The sequence below is a fragment of the Ananas comosus genome, linkage group 13, assembly GCF_001540865.1.
Source record: "Ananas comosus cultivar F153 linkage group 13, ASM154086v1, whole genome shotgun sequence".
Lineage (NCBI taxonomy): Eukaryota > Viridiplantae > Streptophyta > Magnoliopsida > Poales > Bromeliaceae > Ananas > Ananas comosus.
Genome location: NC_033633.1, coordinates 9671522 through 9691522, shown reverse-complemented (window position 1 = coordinate 9691522; position 20001 = coordinate 9671522). Strand labels below are relative to the sequence as shown.

At 40.4% G+C, this 20001-nt stretch overlaps 2 protein-coding genes across 12 annotated transcripts in view; one reads left to right on the top strand and one right to left on the bottom strand.

Moving 5' to 3' along the window:
• LOC109719403 overlaps positions 1 to 19709 on the bottom strand; it is a 35558-nt gene extending 15849 nt beyond the window's left edge. For 5 of the 11 annotated variants that reach the window (XM_020246060.1, XM_020246057.1, XM_020246058.1 and 2 more), the window contains exons 1-4: positions 19382 to 19707; positions 11025 to 11120; positions 9178 to 9264; positions 8002 to 8048 (exon numbers count right to left, since the gene is read on the bottom strand). In XM_020246060.1, the coding sequence (XP_020101649.1) occupies positions 8002 to 8048; positions 9178 to 9264; positions 11025 to 11106 (216 nt within the window). In that variant the 5' untranslated portion in view covers positions 11107 to 11120; positions 19382 to 19707. Of the gene's footprint in view, positions 1 to 8001; positions 8049 to 9177; positions 9265 to 9372; positions 9432 to 11024; positions 11121 to 19381 lie in introns of all 11 variants that reach the window. The other 6 variants (XM_020246056.1, XM_020246064.1, XM_020246063.1 and 3 more) reach the window with 3 other exon arrangements.
• LOC109719402 lies at positions 444 to 5523 on the top strand. The gene is made up of 2 exons (XM_020246053.1): positions 444 to 2555; positions 2739 to 5523. The coding sequence occupies exons 1-2, from the start codon at positions 552 to 554 to the stop codon at positions 5127 to 5129; spliced, it is 4395 nt and encodes a 1464-aa protein (XP_020101642.1). The 5' UTR covers positions 444 to 551; the 3' UTR covers positions 5130 to 5523.

Sequence of the window (20001 nt, the reverse complement as noted above, 5' to 3'; positions counted from 1 at the left end):
TTCCTATGCAGCCCGGTCCCTGGCCCAAATCTGCTTAGCGAGTTCGGGTTGAAAACGGGTCGAATCGGGTTGGCAAGTAGACCCAAACCCAACCCGCTGTGGGAAACTCAAGGGTCATGAAACTCATGGGAGTTATGGGTGACTCTTGAGCTTTTGGCATTTATGAGGGCTCATTATGTAGGCTCATTATGTATGTAATAATGGGTGAGTTATGTGGTAGTGGGTGAGTTGAAAAGGCACCTTTGGGCCTATAAATAGTGGGGTTGGCTAAGGCCATGACACACAAGAGAGAGTGTGTTTGTATGCTGTTTGTAGGTTGTAATTCTCATTTCTAAGTAGTGTAGTACTTAGTTTTTTTGAGAGAACCTCTGCCTCTTTCTCTTTGTCATTTCCCTTTGCATACTTAGTCGTAGGACGCGAAGGTCCGGGCTAGCAATAGGGACAAAGGCTTGTCCATCTTCGAGCAGGAAAGGTGGGCGCCGCACGGGCTTTGCGAACGAAAACGCTAAGTCCGTGACAGTTGGTATCAGAGCCGGTTCGAGCGAGGAACCATGTCGTCATCCGATGCGGGAATCGTCGACGTTGGGGGCGACCCTCCAAAGCAGCCCTCCAAGCGAAGCAAGAGCAAAGACCCTCAGCGAATCACGAGGGATTCGGCGTCGTTGGAGGACCGCCTTGTGCTGTTGGAGGACATCATCGCGAAAATGGGTGAAAGGTACACCGAGATGGCGGATACCTTTAACTCATTCAACGAAGATGTCCACAGCATGGAGGAAAGTGTCGCTACAGCCATGGAGACATTTCGAAGCGATCTCGAAAAGCTCCAAGCCAACATGAAGAATCGTGACGAGGAGCGAAAGAAACTGATCGAGGAGCTTGTTGCTCGAGTCGACGAGGTCGAGGACCTCAAGACAAGAGTAACGATCCTTGAGAAAGCGGTGGCGCGTGGCCACGAACCCCAACGAGAGTCCGCTTCGAAGGTACGTATCCCTGAGCCTCAAAATTTCAGGGGAACCCGCGACGAGAAGGAGATCGACAACTTTCTGTGGCACATGGAGCGCTACTTCAAGGCGTTGCGGCTGGACGACGAAGATGAGAAAGTCCAGGCTGCATCCATGTACCTTGCTGATGACGCGATGCTGTGGTGGCGTCGGCGTTCTGCAGAAGCCGAGAAGGGCCAATGCAACTTGAAGACGTGGGAGGACTTCGTGCGCGAGCTCAAGGCGCAGTTCTACCCCGAGCACGTCGAGTACCTTGCGAGGAAGCAACTTCGACGGCTCAAACACACCGGGACGCTCAAGGAGTATGTCAAGGAATACTCCAAGTTGATGCTGTCCATCACCAACATGGCGGAGGAAGATCGCTTATTCTTCTTCCTCGACGGACTCCAACCTTGGGCGAACAAGGAGCTTGTGGGACGCGACGTCAAGGACGTTGCCTCCGCAATTGCCTTGGCGGAAAAACTGCCCGAGTACGAGCGGGCGGATTCAACTCGCAGCAAGACGCCCAAAGCGAGCAAGGCTAAAGGTGGAGGAGACCGTCGTGACCAGAAGGAGCGCAGGGGCCGCGAGAGGGGTCCTGTGCCGCCGCCAAAGAAATTGACGTGCTACGTCTGCGGCGAGAACCATTGGGCGAGGGACTGCCCAAACAAGAAGAAGCTGAATGCTGTCCAGACCGAGCAGGGCGAGGGCAGTGCAGAACCGACGAAGATGGGCGCGCTTAGGCTCGTCAACGCGGTTCAGGGGCTGGCAAGCAGCAGCAAGCCCCTCAACAAGGAGCTTCTGTACATCGATGTGACCCTTAACGGCAGGGCCACACGAGCATTGGTGGACACGGGAGCCACTCACAACTTTGTTGCCGAAGCGGAGGCCAAACGGATAGGCCTTCCCCTTGAGAAGGATGCTAGCAGGATCAAGGCCGTCAACTCTGAGGCGCAACCTGTTGCGGGCGTGGCCAAAGGCGTGGCCATTGCGGTGGGACCTTGGAGAGGCACCGCAAACTTCACCGCTGCACCCATCGACGACTTCCAAGTCATACTAGGTATGGACTTCTTGGCTTCGTCGAAGGCGGTTCCGATGCCACACCTTGGGGCCTTGAGCATCATGGACGAGGCGGCCCCATGCATGGTCCTAGCAAGCCAGGAGAAAACGGTAAGCACCCAAACCCTCTCTGCATTGCAGTTGCGAAGGGGTGTGAACCGTGGTGAGATGACTTACCTTGCGGCGATCCGCGAGGTGAGCGACGAGGGCCTCGACGAGGAGGGCCTTCCTGCAGAGATTGGGGCGGTCTTGGCAGATTTCCAGGATGTCATGCCAAAGGAACTGCCGAAGCAACTTCCACCTAGACGGGAGGTGGATCATGCCATTGAGCTCGAGCCAGGAGCCAAACCGCCAGCGAAAGCGCCATATAGAATGGCCCCGCCAGAGCTCGAGGAGCTGCAAAAGCAGTTGAAGGAGCTCCTCGATGCGGGCTTCATCCGACCGTCAAAGGCACCCTATGGAGCACCAGTTTTGTTCCAGCGCAAGAGCGACGGAAGCCTGCGGCTTTGTATCGATTACAGAGCGCTCAACAAGGTAACGGTCAAAAACAAATACCCAATTCCTTTGGTTGCAGATCTCTTCGACCAATTGGGCGGAGCGAAGTACTTCACCAAACTCGACCTTCGCTCTGGGTATTATCAAGTGCGGATTGCAGAAGGAGACGAGGAGAAGACCACGTGCGTGACGAGGTACGGGGCCTATGAGTTCCTTGTCATGCCGTTCGGCTTGACGAACGCGCCAGCAACCTTCTGCACACTTATGAACAAGCTGTTCCATCCCTATCTCGATCGCTTTGTGGTGGTGTACCTCGACGACATCGTGGTATATAGCAACACCTTGGAGGAGCACATCGAGCACTTGCGAACCGTCTTCCAAGTGCTGCGGGAGAACCAGCTGTTCGTCAAGAAGGAGAAGTGCATATTCGCGAAGGAAGAGGTGCACTTCCTTGGCCACTGGATAGGCCAGGGCCTGATTCGCATGGACCAGCGGAAGGTGCGAGCCATCTGCGAATGGGAGACCCCAACGACGGTGTCCGAGTTGCGGTCTTTCCTTGGACTCGTTAACTACTACCGCCGATTCATTGCTGGCTACTCTGCGAGAGCAGCCCCGTTGACGGATCTGCTGAAGAAAAACCACTCGTGGGTTTGGACCTCTCAATGTGCGGAGGCATTCGAGGACCTAAAGCGAGCGGTGACGGAGGATCCAGTGCTGCGACTACCCGACTGCAGTCGCACCTTTGAGGTACATACTGATGCCTCTGACTTTGCCATTGGCGGTGTCCTCGTGCAGGATGGGCACCCCATCGCCTATGAGAGCCGCAAGCTCAACGACACCGAGCGGCGTTACACCGTCCAAGAGAAGGAAATGACCGCTGTGGTGCATTGCTTGCGAACCTGGCGGCACTATTTGCTTGGGAGCAAGTTTGTGGTGCGCACCGACAACGTTGCCACAAGCTACTTCCAATCCCAAAAGAAGCTGTCCCCTAAGCAGGCGAGGTGGCAAGACTTCTTGGCGGAGTTCGACATGGAGATGCAATACAAGCCCGGGAAGGAAAACCGCGTGGCTGATGCTCTCAGCCGCAAGGCTGAGCTTGCAGCCGTGTGGCAGCTTCAAGGGACGCTCCGCGATCGACTTCGTTCAGGAACCAATGAGGACCCTATCGCTCAAAATCTGGTGCAGCTTGTCAAGGAGGGCAAAACGCGAAGGTTTTGGCTGAGCGACGGGCTGCTCCTCACAAAGGGGCGACGGGTGTACGTGCCCAAGTGGGGCAACCTTCGCCGCGAGCTCATCAAGGAGTGCCATGACTCCAAGTGGGCGGGCCACCCAGGTCAGAAGCGAACCCTGGCGTTGCTCGAGGCCGCCTACTTTTGGCCGCGGATGCACGAAGACGTGGAGGCCTACGTGCGAACCTGCTTGGTGTGTCAACAAGACAAAGTTGAGCACCAGCGACCTGGCGGACTCCTCGAGCCTTTACCTGTGCCTAGCCGTCCGTGGGAGAGCATTTCGATGGACTTCATCTCCGCCTTACCAAAGGTGGGGGTGCTTGGGTCCATTCTGGTGGTGGTTGATCGTTTTTCCAAGTACGGGACCTTCATTGCTGCGCCGACCGATTGCACGGCTGAAGAAGCGGCACGCCTCTTCGTCAGCCACATCGTCAAGCTTTGGGGGATCCCCACGAGCATCGTGAGCGACCGCGACCCCAGGTTCACTGGCAAGTTTTGGACCGAGGTGTTCAAAATCTTGGGGTCGGAGTTGCTCTTCTCCACCAGTTGGCATCCACAGACCGACGGGCAAACTGAGCGGGTGAACGCTCTGTTGGAGGAGTATTTGCGGCACTATGTGAGTGCCAATCAGAAGGATTGGGTGCATCATCTCGATGTCGCCCAGTTTGCTTACAATTTGCGGCGCAGCGAGTCTACAGGCTGCAGCCCTTTCGAGTTGGCGATCGGGCGACAACCACTTGCCCCTCACACGGCTGCTGCGGGAGAGCAGTTCCGCAGCCCAGTTGCTCTTCAGTTTACCACTAACTTGCAGGAAAAGGGTGAAATTGCAAGGGCGAACTTGGAGAAAGCAGCACGACGGATGAAGAAGTGGGCTGACGAAAAGCGACAGCCTCGGGAGTTTGCCGAGGGCGACCGCGTGATGGTCAAGCTTCATCCGCAGCAGTTCAAAGCCTTGCGGAAGGTGCACAAGGGACTGCTGCGCAAGTACGAAGGCCCATATACCGTCGTCAAGCGTGTGGGCAAGGGGGCCTACAAGCTGCAGCTGCCCGCAAACCTCAGGATCCACCCTGTTTTTCATGTCAGCAGGTTGAAGCTGTACAACGAGGACGCGGAGGATCCGAGCAGAGGAGTGTCGCAGCGAGCGCCTCCGACCATGGTGACTTCGTTCGACAAAGAAGCGGAGTCCATCCTGGACACTCGACTCATTCGGCGACGTGGGGTCGTGCCGAATCCTGAGTACTTGGTGAAGTGGAAGAATCTCCCATTCGGCGAGGCGAGTTGGGAGAAGGCGGACACACTTTGGCAGTACCAAGCGCTCATCGACGAGTTCCAGAAGCAGCGCGCGACGAGGACGCCTGCGCATTAGGTGGAGGAGGGTGTCAGGGACTTAGAAAAATTTCTATGCAGCCCGGTCCCTGGCCCAAATCTGCTTAGCGAGTTCGGGTTGAAAACGGGTCGAATCGGGTTGGCAAGTAGACCCAAACCCAACCCGCTGTGGGAAACTCAAGGGTCATGAAACTCATGGGAGTTATGGGTGACTCTTGAGCTTTTGGCATTTATGAGGGCTCATTATGTAGGCTCATTATGTATGTAATAATGGGTGAGTTATGTGGTAGTGGGTGAGTTGAAAAGGCACCTTTGGGCCTATAAATAGTGGGGTTGGCTAAGGCCATGACACACAAGAGAGAGTGTGTTTGTATGCTGTTTGTAGGTTGTAATTCTCATTTCTAAGTAGTGTAGTACTTAGTTTTTTGAGAGAACCTCTGTCTCTTTCTCTTTGTCATTTCCCTTTGCATACTTAGTCGTAGGACGCGAAGGTCCGGGCTAGCAACAGGGACAAAGGCTTGTCCATCTTCGAGCAGGAAAGGTGGGCGCCGCACGGGCTTTGCGAACAAAAACGCTAAGTCCGTGACATAATGCTATAGTAATTTCAGCCTCTCTATGGTCCCTCTTTGCTCCTCTAGTGTCGCACGTGGTATCGCTTGGCCTATCCTGTTATTGCTGATATTTTCTGTGTTGTGCTGCTCATGCCGCTTGTTTTTTTTTCACTTAGGGCATGTTTGGTTCATGATTGGAATAGGAATGGGAAATGGAATTGGATTGCTTTGGAATGGGAAATGGAATGACGAATCATCCAAAAATGTTTGGTTCATTATTGGAATGGAAATCAAAATGAAAATTTAAAATTTTTGATAGAGAGTTTTGATTAAGAGAGAGGAAAGTGATGAAGGGAGAGGAGGTAGGTGTTGATGAAAGAGGATTTTGAATAGTTTACTTTGGAATGAGCCATTCCAGAATTCAAAGCCGGATTGGGTCATAAATGAATTTGGCCATTCCCATTCCGGAGTGGAATGGGAATCGGAATCTGATTCCTATAAAACAAACGGCAACTATCGGAATCAATGAATTCCATTCCGATTCCATAGTCTAAAATAGGTGAACCAAACATGCCCTTAGTGGTGTTTGGTGACTTTGGTCCTTCTCTTTCTCATCAAAAATTCTCAGTTGGTAATCTTTGACATTTTTCCTTCTCTTTTTATAGTGGAAATTTCTTTTCTCGATGGCAAACATGTCTTCTTCTATATTGTCTTTACCGATTGTTAACATTAAAACCCTCATACCTTTAGGACTCACTACTTCTACATATCTCGTGTGGAAGCAAGTGTTTCTAAATGTTTTAGAGAGTTTTGGTGTGACTACACTTGTTGATGGATCAAGTATTATTCCTCCAACAATTGACACTACTGACAAAAAGATAGTTGTAAATCCAAATTATTTAGTTTGAAAGAAAGTAGACACCACCATTCTTTCCTCGATTATACTACTCTATCTCTTAGCATATTATAGATGGTTATATCTAGTTCACCTAAAACAGCTCGTGATGCATGAAAAATTATTGAAGCATATTTTCTTGACAAAACTACTTCTACAGCTTTTTCTATAAAGTCCGAATTACGAAGTATTACGAAAGGATCAATAGGCATGAGTGAATATATGCAAAAAATTAAGTTGATCAAGGATGCTCTTCAGGCGATTAGCAAGACCGAGACGGATCATAATTTGGTCATGACTGTTCTTCTGGGATTGTTCGAAGAATATAGAGGTTTTGTCAGTCCGCTAAATACACATAGGACAAGGCCTACCTTCGAAGAACTTCGCACACTTTTAATGCAAAAAGAAATAGAAGTTCAACGTCGTGCCAGCTTGACAACACCATCTGCTACTCCCACCATTGATGCAGAAGCACTTTATGCAAATCGTGGGCGAGGTGCTCATGGCGATCATGGGGGTAGATATAGCGGAAGTCGAGGACAACGTGGTAGACAATCAATACCCTGGTCGTGGACCTCATGAAAACTACCTACATTCTCAACCTAATAATACTCAATCAAACCAACAACCATATATTCCACGGTCTGGCACCCAGTGTCAAATCTATGAAAAATTCAATCATTATGCTCTTCAGTGCAGGCAACGTTGTTAAATATAAAAATTTAAAAACACCCTTTTCTATAAGCTTAAGCTTTTAGAGTACAACGGCCGTTTCACATGGTATCAGAGCAGAAGGTCCTGAATTCGAATCACGTTAGGCTCCTAGCATTATTAATTCCTCCCATTTAATTCAAGTCCAAGTCATGGGCCTACAAAAAGTCTCGAGCCGAGACGTGAGGGGGAGTGTTAAATATAAAAATATAAAAACACCGTTCTCTGAGCTTAAGCTCTTAGAGTACAACGGTTGTTTCACGATAAATATACAAATATTAGCCATGACATCAGTTTTATATGCTCCTGACTACTCTCTGCTCTAAACCCAACCCCACCTCTACCCCAAAAGAAACAACCCTTCCATTTGAAACTTTGTCAGGACTGTGGGTGATTTATTTTCAAAAGAAATACACAAATAATTCATCAATATAAACTAAATAGGAACTTCACACTCAATCTTGACTGGGAGCGAGAATGAGAATTTTAGCCTTGAGGAATGCGAAAAAAAAAAGTAAAGGTACGGGTAAAAGAAAACCATTAGCATGTAGACAAAGTAGAGCACATTAAAATAAGTGATAGTCTTCCAATGCAACAGAAAGTCAACTAAGATAATGAGACTAAAGAATTATAAAACCATTAGAAAAGGTACACTTTATGAAACCATAAAAAAGGTATGCTTGGCTGCAGTATGTATGGTTGCATATACTTCCAACTACTATTCAAATCACATAGCATTGTTTGTTTGTAATTACCAGGTGCAGCGGATCTGTCAATGGCCTACAATCAAATACATGCATATCTGAAAAGAGCGAAAGAAAAGTGTAGATAAAGATCAGATCCTGCCTTACCAGGATAAACATATATTAAGTGAAATATAGCATTAATTGCAGACTAACAAGTGTTACAATTACTCTGAACATATATTTGCAGGAAAAATTAGCATAACAACTGTCAAGATTCTTCTCTTCAGAAATAATTCAACTTCAAAGCTGATATTTAGCAGCACAACTATCTCCATTTGATATCTTAGTTGTACGAGTTCTATCATTTATCATATGTATAACTGCAAAAGTTTTAAACATAATTTACAGTTAAATAGGAGTCCGTTTCAAAGTTGCGAGAATCCAGGATTAGCTGTTGCAGTATTACTACACTTCCCAGCTTATCAAAAGAGTAAAGATGCAAGAAAGTTGACCGTGCAAAATTCAGCGCTACAAGATTAGATACCTCAAAGACATCAACCAGGTCCAAAACAGTACATTAAAATATATAAGAATTTCCAGTAATTTTAGTTTCCATCTAAGTCTCTTTAAAACTTCAAAGTGTGCTTCTACAATTTTGCGTTTAATTCAGAAATTTCTAAAGTTGATTTACAATCAACAAAAGCTGTAAAACAGTAACAAATGTTTTGCGTAGAATTCCCAAAGTTGAGTTACACTCCCACAAACCCAAGTTATAGAAGCTTAAGCGTAGGTGTGAATGGTGATGATGATATAGTAACTGTGGGAATTCTTTAACGGTCCTCTCAGCTTTGTGTCTGCCCTAGCAAACCCATACTACTGAAGACAGAGAGAAGGCTATCTCAAGTACAGCCTCAAATCAAAACAAGATTAGAAATTTTACTTGGATAGCTCAGACAACTAGAACATAAGAAAGTTAATAAAACAGTTTACAACTTGAATATGCAGTTTGAATATCAGCCTGAAACACAGCAATTTACTTACTGAGTCACAGAAACTATGCGTGCGAAAAAAGATGATGCCACTAGATAACAGAGAATAATGCAAGAAAAGAGAGTGTTAACAAAACATCGAGGGAGACACAGAGGAGGTACCTTAACAGGGAAAAATGAAAAGATCATTGAAATATTTAGATCAAACTAGTATGATTCTAGTAAATGATTATTTCAAAAAAGGATAATAACTTACCTTCTTCCTCGAGTAAATTTGCATCATCTGCTTCAAGGAATTCCTTGTGGATGATCTGGGCAGCAATCTTTTCACGAGTCATTTCTTCTACGAAAGTTTAGGTAAACATGGAAAGTGTTATACTCATTGTTCCACATGCCATGATACTGTATGTGCTGCGGTGCAAATAGTGCCAAATACACAATCTCCACGGACCCTGTAAGGAGCCTGTGTCTGCATGTACCAGCATGTTCCCACCATGGTATGTGTACTTGCTTAAGGAATGAATATTGCAATGTTATGCTCTCCTCCATAGCAATTTATGCAGCAAGCACCAAATTACATACAAATGATACAAAGAATGGAAATCATGACCTCTTGAAATTTCGAATGTTCTCGTAATATATCGGATGGTTATGGATATTATAACGACCCGACTCACTAGCAATAATAATTCATTGGGCCCAAATCACCGACCCAAAATGCTTAAGCCCAGTTATTATTACTAAAGTACATGACCCCTTATATTCCCAAATCACGACCCTGTTCCTATTCAATGTGAGACTATTAGGGTGTTACAGACTCCCACCGTTTAGGCTTTGAAGTATTTGTCAGTTCAATCGCACACATACCCCAAGATCACTAGGCGATGTGAGGCTCACCTCACACTTCCGATTTGTGAACCGGCTCTGATATCAAATGTAACGACTTGACCCGCTAGCAATAATAACTAGTTGGGCCTAAGCCACCAGCCTAAAATGCTTAAACCCAGTTATTATTAATAGAGTCCATGGTCCCTTATATTTCCAAGTATAATCTCATTCTCATCCTGGGGTGTCATAGATATTTTTCATACCAGAAGAAAGATACCAACTTACCAAGCATAATAGAACCATTATTAAATTGATTAACAAAGGAAGGGGGAATAGAGGACATCTAATTTATTTGTACACAACAACCAGAATAACAAGAAGAAAGGTACATAGACTTCTTCAAGGAGAATACACATAAGTTGGAGAAAGGTAAATGGAAGAGCTTTGACATCAAAGTCAGCTATTGATTAAACTATTGATGAAAAGTTTCATGATAGAATAGCCCACAAACTTGCAACAAGGGTCAACTATTGTTTAGATTGTAACTTCAAAAATAATGGAAACTAAATAACTACGTTTTCGGAGCAGAAAAGTGGAAAACACACTGATCTGTCAACTTTAGAGATTAAACATGTAGGCTAAGCTTGATAGATTCTTTAGTTTAAACAAAAGAGAGAACTTTTGGTTTCCAACTCTCTCTTCTCCTCTATACTTCACTTAGCTCAGTTTGCCTTTTCTCGGTTTCTGTGGTGTAAACAAAGCAACATGAGAAGAAGATGCAAAATGTTTAGTTGGCTAGAGATGGATGCTACAGTGCCAGCTCCAGAAGTCTGCCTAGTGCTATTTAGATTTAGATTTAGATTTGATCAGAGAGGAGAATATTAAGTCCCCAAAAGAAGTGATGCTCAACTTATTGTATGCTGTTATATCGTATAAAGATGGGTAATTAGTATGTTGTGTTCTTTATTTCCATACAATCTGCGGTTGGATCATAACTACCAATTTCCAGATAGAATTATATTCTCAATTTCTCCAAGTACAAAATAGACCTTTGGTGAAAATGATAGCAGCTGGGTTTGGAAGATAACACTATCTAACATTTTCTCATGCTTACTAGCAATTTGGTATTTCGACAACTCTATGAGAACTTGGCCTCCAGAGCGGTATAAACTACCAGCACAACTGGAGAATTTGCAAATTTTTTTAATGATTATCAAAGAATTGAATAGCAAACAAGAACCAAAAACCAAATCATATACCATAAACTCACGGTACCTGGTGTGATATCTGAACAATTTTCAATTGTAAGCAGCCTCACCATGGTTGCCATTCTCCCATGTCCAAGCATGCATACCATTTGGAAAAAGGAGCCTACAGGTTAGAGCAAACCAACAAAATATTTAATTATGACAAACAATCAAATATGTACTTGGAATGCAAGTTTATGAAATTCACACATGGTCATAACAGTATCTGCCAAGCTTTCAATTTCAAGAAAAATTCTATCAAGATTAAACTTTAATTAGTAAATTTACAATTGATGTATCTTGTTGTGCTAGGAGAAGATTTGACAAGGGAACCAACAACAACAGCAACAATGAAGTCTTATAACCGACTTAACCTGGCCTATTATCCTTTTTTCTGGTTCAACTAGAGCTTAGACATTTCACATTTCATCTATCAGTATTAAAATCTGATTTCATCCACTATAGCCAACCAAATGAATATGGGCCTCTCTTCCCTTGAAGCGCCCAACATCAAAGTCAGATCGCTTCTCTTTTTACTACACCAACTGAGCATCAACCCAACTGGCTCATGAGTACTAGATACTAGTTGGGCAAAAAACTGGTCAGCCAAGATGCTTAAGCCCAAATTACTCGTACTTTTGTGCTTATTATGATATACCCAAGTAATCACCCATCATTTTTCTGATATGGACTTCAAAGAGTGCGACAAACTCCCAAGCTTTGGAAATTTATTCTTGTCGGGCCCATACATGTTCCAGTTTCCTCATAATACATATTCACATGAGTTTTGGAGGGGATTATGAAATCTACCATACTATTGCCATTGTCCTAGGTGTCTTGCTCACACCTCCCCGCCTTCTCCTATAATTACCACCTTCGGTGTACAATCACTAGCCCCACAAAATATTTTGCATAGAAGTGACTCTGATATCATATGTAATGACTCAACAACTAACCCCCTAGTATAAGCAACTTGTTGGGCCTTTGTCACTAACCCAAATTGCTCAATACCCAAATTATCCAAGTTCCCCATACTAATGATCAATATTCCAAAAGGCGGTATGCGGTATTCATGCAGTTACTCATAGTATAGCGCAAATGGGTATGCGGGCGCATATAAAGTCCTGCTATTAAAATATTGAAAATATTTTATGTATTAAAAAATATTTAATTCTTACTAACTGTGATACCCCATATTTTCATTTTATTTAATTATTTGGACTATTTTGTATATTTATAAACTTAGGGGTTTATGTGCACATCGGTCTTTAACCTAATTAATAGAGGAAATCTCTCCTTTTCTATAATCTGTACGCTCCCGCCCCCACCAACCGATTCTCTCTCTCCCACTCGCACGCACCTCTCTCTCTCTCTCTCTCTCTCTCTCTCTCTCTCTCATGCACGCAAGCACGCTCAGCCTCTTGCTTCTCCTCATCTTCGGACGCCATTCTTGGTTGCCGCCACACTCGATCTTTGTCTACACACTTTTTGGATTGTGGTCGACAACACCTCGTTCACCGTCCTTCATCGTCTTTGAAAAGGGTTCATTGATTAAAATTGATATTTAGCATTTGATCGAAGAATACTCAGATTATTTTAAGCAATCTAACACCCGTTAGCTTATTTTGGGTAAAATTATAGAAACGATTTATGACAAGAAAATTTCTTTTGTATGGTTTTCAAAATAATTCTTTTGTATGGTTTTCAAAATAAGGATTAAGCATGCTTATATAAAATTACAAGCCATTGAAACAAAAAAGGTTTTCTAAGAAGCTTTGATTTGACTGTTGTGCAATTTTAGAAAAACAAGTACTAAAGAAGTTGTGCTTATTGGATAAAAATTCAATATACAATAATTTGTTTTTTTAAAATGTTGACTAAATGATCTTAAAATTGTGATGTCACTTGGTATTTTGCTATAATAATGTTGACCATGTTGATATGAATTTTGTGATAGAAGCTAGCTTCAATTTTGTATAGCACCTTCGAGTACAATTTTGTGGCGCACTTTCACATGCAATTTTATGATGCGCCTCCCGATACCATTTAGATACACCTTCGGGTGCTTTCTTTTTGTAATCGCGCCTTCGGGTGCCTCTACTATGTGCTTAGGACCTTAGCCAACGAATCGCTAGTTACTAGAGACTTTTATTTCCAATTCTAATTTTTCTGGAATAAGAATGTTTTTCTTAAATTTCTATATCTCATAGTTCATTTGTAAAATATGCTTGTTACAGACTCAAAATTTTTAAATGAGATTTATAAAGTTTTATGAAACTTAGTCATCATTATTAAATTTTAGTACGACAATTTATAACTAATTATTTAGAATTTTTTCTATTTTGCATGTTTAACCCTACTAGTGTGGTGTATGGTTGCTTACTCGGGTACTGCCTGATTAGCTTGTTGATGATTGGGACAAGTGAATATTAGAAATAGAGTACACTCTTGGCCTATCTATATCTATACAATATATAAAAGCACGTATTTTGAATTTGGGTCTATCGACAGACCCACTTTTTGGCGGAAAAAGATTTATAGTTTCTCTTTTTGGTTACGCAAAATAAATAACGTAATGAAACAAGCTTTAAATTCCTCTTTTTTCTCTAATGGATAACATTTTATTTTTTATTAAATATTTTTATATCATTTCATATCTTTTCTTTTTGATATTTTCAGATTATATCAACACTATCTACAAATATTTAGTTGTTATATAAATTTTTTATTGACTGCAATCAACAATCAAATATAAATTTATTTTCAAATATTATTTAAATTTTTATCTTATATAATTTAAATCAAATTAAAATTAAAATTTGAGTTTAGATCATTAATTAAATTTCATTTTGGATATCAAATTTGAATGAACAATAAAAAAAATTTAATTAAAGTGGATCAAAATTAAATTTTAAATTTTAAATTAAATGTAAACTAAAATTTTGATACTTTTAGTTTAAACACATAATTAAATTTTGGGTTCGTCAGAATTCAAAAAACATACAAAAATATGCAATATATATTAGAAAAAAAAAAAGAACTATATTGGATTTTATTTGCGAAAACAGAAAAAAAAAATAATACTTATCCAAATTCTACCAACCGGAGCATATCTACTATAAAATATTCTTCACCCGCAGCCCATAAAAGAATATTCCATGCTCATTGAAAAAGAAAAATCCATACGAAACACACATAGAAAATATTCGCAGTGTCCACTATCTCTCAATTAATAAACTAAAAACAAATTAGATTTGAAAAATAGATTGATATAAAATAAGCCTATCAAATCAAATTTAGATTTTTAGTTTGGTTCATAATTTCAAACGTGAATCCATGTTTTAATTCAAAATTTGAAATTAATTTAAAATCTTAAATTTTGGGTCTATCAACAGAATCTTTCAAATCAAAACAATTAACTAACTTGGAAATAAATTAAGCTTGAAAGATAGATTGGCTGATAAATAGATCTATAACTCCAATAACTACTTATATTCAAATTATGAATTCAAAATAAACTTTAAATTTTGAGTTTTCTTCATAAATTTAAAATTTTGAATCAATTCAAACTTTAAAATTCGGGTGCACATTAAAAGAAATTTTGTATGTTACGAAGCACATATGAAAAATTAAAATGTATAATATTTATTTGGAGACAAATTAAAGTTAGAAAAAAAAAATCAAATGATAACACATACCACCAGTAACAATTTAAATTTAAAATATAAATTTAAATTTAATTTAATTTAATGTGATGTGCTTCGTACGTGCACGATAACTAGTATATATAAATGTAGTTAGACTTCTTGAATTCATAGTGAACATTTAGTTACTGTATTTTGAAAGTTTATAAGGTTTGAGCAGAAGATGATCGGTGGAATTAGTCAAAAATTATGGATTTTGGACTTTTGTAAATAGTTTAAATTTAATACCAGTTGTTTTGTAGCCTGGCATATTTGTAATTAATTGCAGATATGTGGTGTCTTTTATGCCCTTGGGTTCGGGACATGACACTAACAAAGCTAAGTAACTAAAGTAACAATTCATAACTGACAAATCGAACTAATTAATTTCAAATAACGGACCTCATATACACACATGTGCTACTAAACTAAGAATTAGCAGTTTACTCTCACTTATTAAATAGAGAAGTAAATAGAATTTTCATGCAAAATCATAAAAAATGTCAAACAAAAATCAATGTTCTAAAAAGTGGCATGCTAAGTTTTATACAGACAGTAGTATTTTCAATAAATTGTCATTCGCGTCATTTGATAGGGCAACACTTTAAGAAAAGGGAAAATTTCCTGTATGCCCTTCAAAAAGCATATAATTACATAGATGCCCCGTAAAACATTGAAATATCATAAATAACCCTCTATACATAAGAAACTTTCAAAAAAACCCTACCGGCTAAATGTATCAAATGTAATTATTAGTATTTTTATCTAAGCTAATTAGTGAAAAATAAAAGCAGCTAAAGCAATAGACTTCACAGCTGAGGGTTTCTTCATATATTTTCATTGAGAACATATTTGTAAGAAATTATATATTTGAAAGCATAATTGTCATATAACAAAATTTACAAGGAATCTATGATGCTTTTTAATTTTAGAAGAGTGCAAAAGGAAACTCATCCTAATATTTTCACCTAGCTAAGCTAATCTAATAAAAAGAGCTCAAAAGGAGGGTAAAAAGGTAATATCCAATTTTAAAATGTATAAACATCGATGTTAAATTGATGGATGTCTATCAATGTTAACGAGGAGGGCATTCATGAAATATACTTGACATTTGGAGGGTTATTTATGAAATTTTGAATTGAAAGGGCATCTATGGTATTTCCCATTTTTAAGAGGGCTCGAATGAAATTACCCTTTAAAAAAAAAATCTCGTATAATAACATCTAGTAATATATAACAAAAATTATTCACCAATATTTATAAATGTAATTATTAGATATATTACGAATAATACCTACTAAAATAAGAAAAAAGATAGATAGGTTGTATTTATATAATGATAAATACATTTATATACATTCATATTAACGAAACTTAAATGAAAATAGTCATGTGTATATTTATAATCATTAATCAAACAATCCAATTCAACACTGCATTTCAATCCCACCTTCAAAAAAAAAAAATACTACCACATATGCAGTCCAACAGCATATTGCACAGCATATTACATATGTGGTGTGGTTGATGGTCCGAACCGCATATGCTACTTTTTGGAACAATAATCATATCTTTATATTACCCAGCAGTGATCCAACATCTTTAAAAGTGGGACTATTTTCCTGCTAAACATTCCAAAGTATCTTAGCTATTTTCTCAGATAATATCATGAATACTGCTTTTCTGAGTTATAACGAACCTAATAATTTCTTATCCACACTAAGCACATACATCAATTTTCTCGTTTCAACTATTAGTTCATCAAGAATGCGTTCAAAAGCACTAGAGAGCTGGTGCTTCCCCTTTTTCGCGCATCAAATATGCATCACAATTCAAGCACATACTCGATGAGCAGGAATTTTAATAAGCATCATGAGGACACATATCTTGAATTAGGCAAATTTCAATAATGATATGCATCCGACTTGTAAAAAAGTGGAAGCACCAACACTCTAATGCTTCTAAAAGCATTCTGGCTTGATTCTAAAAGCATTCTGGCTTGATTCCTCAACAACACCGATTTTCTCAATAAGTTGCTCTATAGCTCAGTAAGTATAGAAGGATGTCAACAAGAACTTAGCCTCAACTTTCAATATCATACTTCAATAATGTGAATAATATTAACTTCTATCTGTCCTTCCAATTGAACAATCACTACAATAACAACAATTTCTCTTAGCAACTCCTGACCATCAACTGAAGACATCATCAACAAAAATAGATATATGTGCATTCTACAGATGCGTAGTATGTTCATCCATGATCAACACCAAAATTAAGGATTTACGTTGAAACCTGGTGTAATCCCTTCGTGATAGGAAATTTGCTTACCACTCCTCATATTGTCATTACTTGTCACCTCCCATGTATGCCCATGACCTCATCTATGATTCTACATATATCATTATTGTGCTTCCAACTTTTACTACCTTTTCCAAAAGAAGTACTCCTTTTCAAGCAAATATATTCCATCATAATGTTAATATCTAAAGCAACTTTCATTGCAAAAGGAGATTGGAATTCGTTTTCACTTTATTAATCCAATGACAACAAAATTAAGAATGCATTTTCTTAGTTTGGATTATGTAATATTATTGGCAGAAATCATACGAGCTTCCTTTAAGAGTTGCTCAACTAAGAATTAAAAAGTTTGCTTAATTTGAAATAGAGGAGAGAAGGACGAGAGAGAGGGAGAGAGGCAATTTTTGTTTATGAATCATCTATGCCCTTGATAATGTCTAACCCGAATGTAACTATTGCTGCATAGAAAGATAAAACTTAAATATGACAAAACCAAACTAGGAAAGGTATATCATGACAACTTGAAATATAAAAACTTCACTAGTCAACCCTCCCGTAGTCATAGCCAAAAGGTGATTGTTTCAACTAGCCACCAAGTGCACATCTCTACAGGTTGCAGCTATGGATGGCATGCACCACCACAACATTGTAAAAATCGTCATTGGCGTACATCTTACAGTTTGATAATTCGCACATTGGGTCAACATCCAGTTTTTCCATAACTACATTATAACTCTAGTTATTGACAATCCCCCCAATGCCACAATGAGGTTTCATATTTGAAGCTATGCACTATTAATGAATTTCCAGTTGCCTAATTCGATGTACAGCTGAAAGTTAAGGTTTGTATGAAAGATATCCTATTCAGTTTTGATGAAGTTGTTTCTAATTGTCAAACCATTCATATACTGCACGAGGTTGATCAAAGTCTTAGATTGAAGCGACGACAATCACAGTCTATTTCGCCTCGATCAAAGCCTATTCTAACCGCTCAGGCAACATATTGCTTTGCTTCAAACTACATATGGTGATAGTAAGTAAAAAATGCCTAAGACGAAGCATGAAGAGCATTATAAAAAACTAACCAAACTATAAGTCACCACTAATTGTGCTGAGCAATTTAAATCTTATGCTACATAAACCACTGGGAAACATCAACTAACATGTTAGAAGATACTAATATCACCTTGTTTTCATTCAATATGCCTTGATGGTCAAAAACTTATACACATTCCATATTCCACCAAATAGATTTTGTAAAAACGTTAAGAAGACGAATTGCATGACTTTCCACAAGATGCCCTTGTTATACAAAGACCAAGCATGGTAGAAACCTTTCATGTTCAAAGCGTAAAAGAGCCTCAAAACTTGAAGGAAGATCATTTTTATAGGTAAAAATATGATCTCTCATCAACATACATAACTGGATGTTTCCTACATGAAAACTACGAGTCACACAACCTAATTTATATTACATCGGACCATCAAAAGAGAAGGTTCCACATGTTGCATGTGGTCCTGGGTCTCCTAAAGGTTCCACAAGCTTTCATGCTGACATCCTCAATTGGTAACTGATGCGAAGGTAATTAATTTGAGTTCAAAATCACTTTACTGATGTTGTCATTTGCTTGTACCTACCATATGATCATCTCGATATTCAATTACAACGAATATGTTTAGCAACGTCCTAAAGTCAAAACGTACAAAGTCGAATTCCTTGTGCAAGAAATCCATCTACCAACTTCATTGTCCTTAATGGCAAGTATTACAAGTTTCCCGATGTTTTCACATGGTGGCATGACTCTTTAAAACAAGAACTAAAAGGGTTGGTGCCGGAACAACTGAAGAAAGATAACTTCATGGCACAAAGTTTGGCAATGGTAGATCAATAAAACGATGCAACTGATCAACCATTTTCAAGCTGATACTGTCAGGCCATGGTTGCTTCTTCTTCTTGAAAACGAGTCAAACATACATTTGGTACCATTTCTTAGTGCTGAATCTTCTTCTTGAAAGCATCTCGAAAATTCTTAAAAGATGAGATACTACTAAAACTTTATCTAATATGCTTTAACCAATATTTTGTATCTCTTATTACTTTTCAAAGCAAATGACACAATTAAACTAGCGAAGAGGCTGATCTTGCAACTACCTAGATACTAAATCATGTCATAACTTCTCTCTCCATTACCAGCTAATAAGCATGATATCAAATTGAGACTACATCAACACAACATTACAAGCTTCCGCAACGAACCACCAAATTAACCAATCCAAAAGGAAGTATTACCTTCATCAGCATTATAAACCCCGGATTACTTATTCAGCACACAATTTGCATAAACGATCACAATTTCATAATCCAAGATTCAGATCAGATCACGCGAGGCAACAGACTCACCCGAAATCGAGAAGAGATCTCGTCGCCCTTCGACTTCGCCTCTCCCTCCTATCTCGCTCGATCGACGACGACGACGACGACGAAGACGAAGAATAAGCCCCCTTTCTCAAGCGAGGCCCCTCGCCGCCGACGAGTCCCTCGCCGGCGCCGACGAGCCCCTCGCCGACGACGACGACGATACCGTCGCCGTGGACGAGAGAGAGAGAGAGAGAGAGAGCGTTGCCCTAGCGAGACCCGAGCTGCGGCACCCGCGCCGGCGAGCGCCTCGCCCGATTCGCCCTCACCCTCGACTCCGATGGACAAAAAAAAAACACGAAAAAAAAAACCAAAAAACTAAAACAAAAAAAAACAAAAAACAAAACAAAACAAAGAATGCGGAGAACTACGAGGACTTTTTTATAAAACAACCCTCTAAAATTTTGAAATTTGTGAAATAACACTCTCAAAATTTTATTTGGAAAACTAACCCTCCTTTCGCCACGTCGGCGCCATGTCAGAATTTCTTTTAAAGGCGGTGAATCGTTCACCGCTTTCTCCCATTTCTTTTAAAAGCGGTGAATCGTTCACCGCTTTCTCCTATTTCTTTTAAAAACGGTGAATCATTCACCGCCTTTCACTTA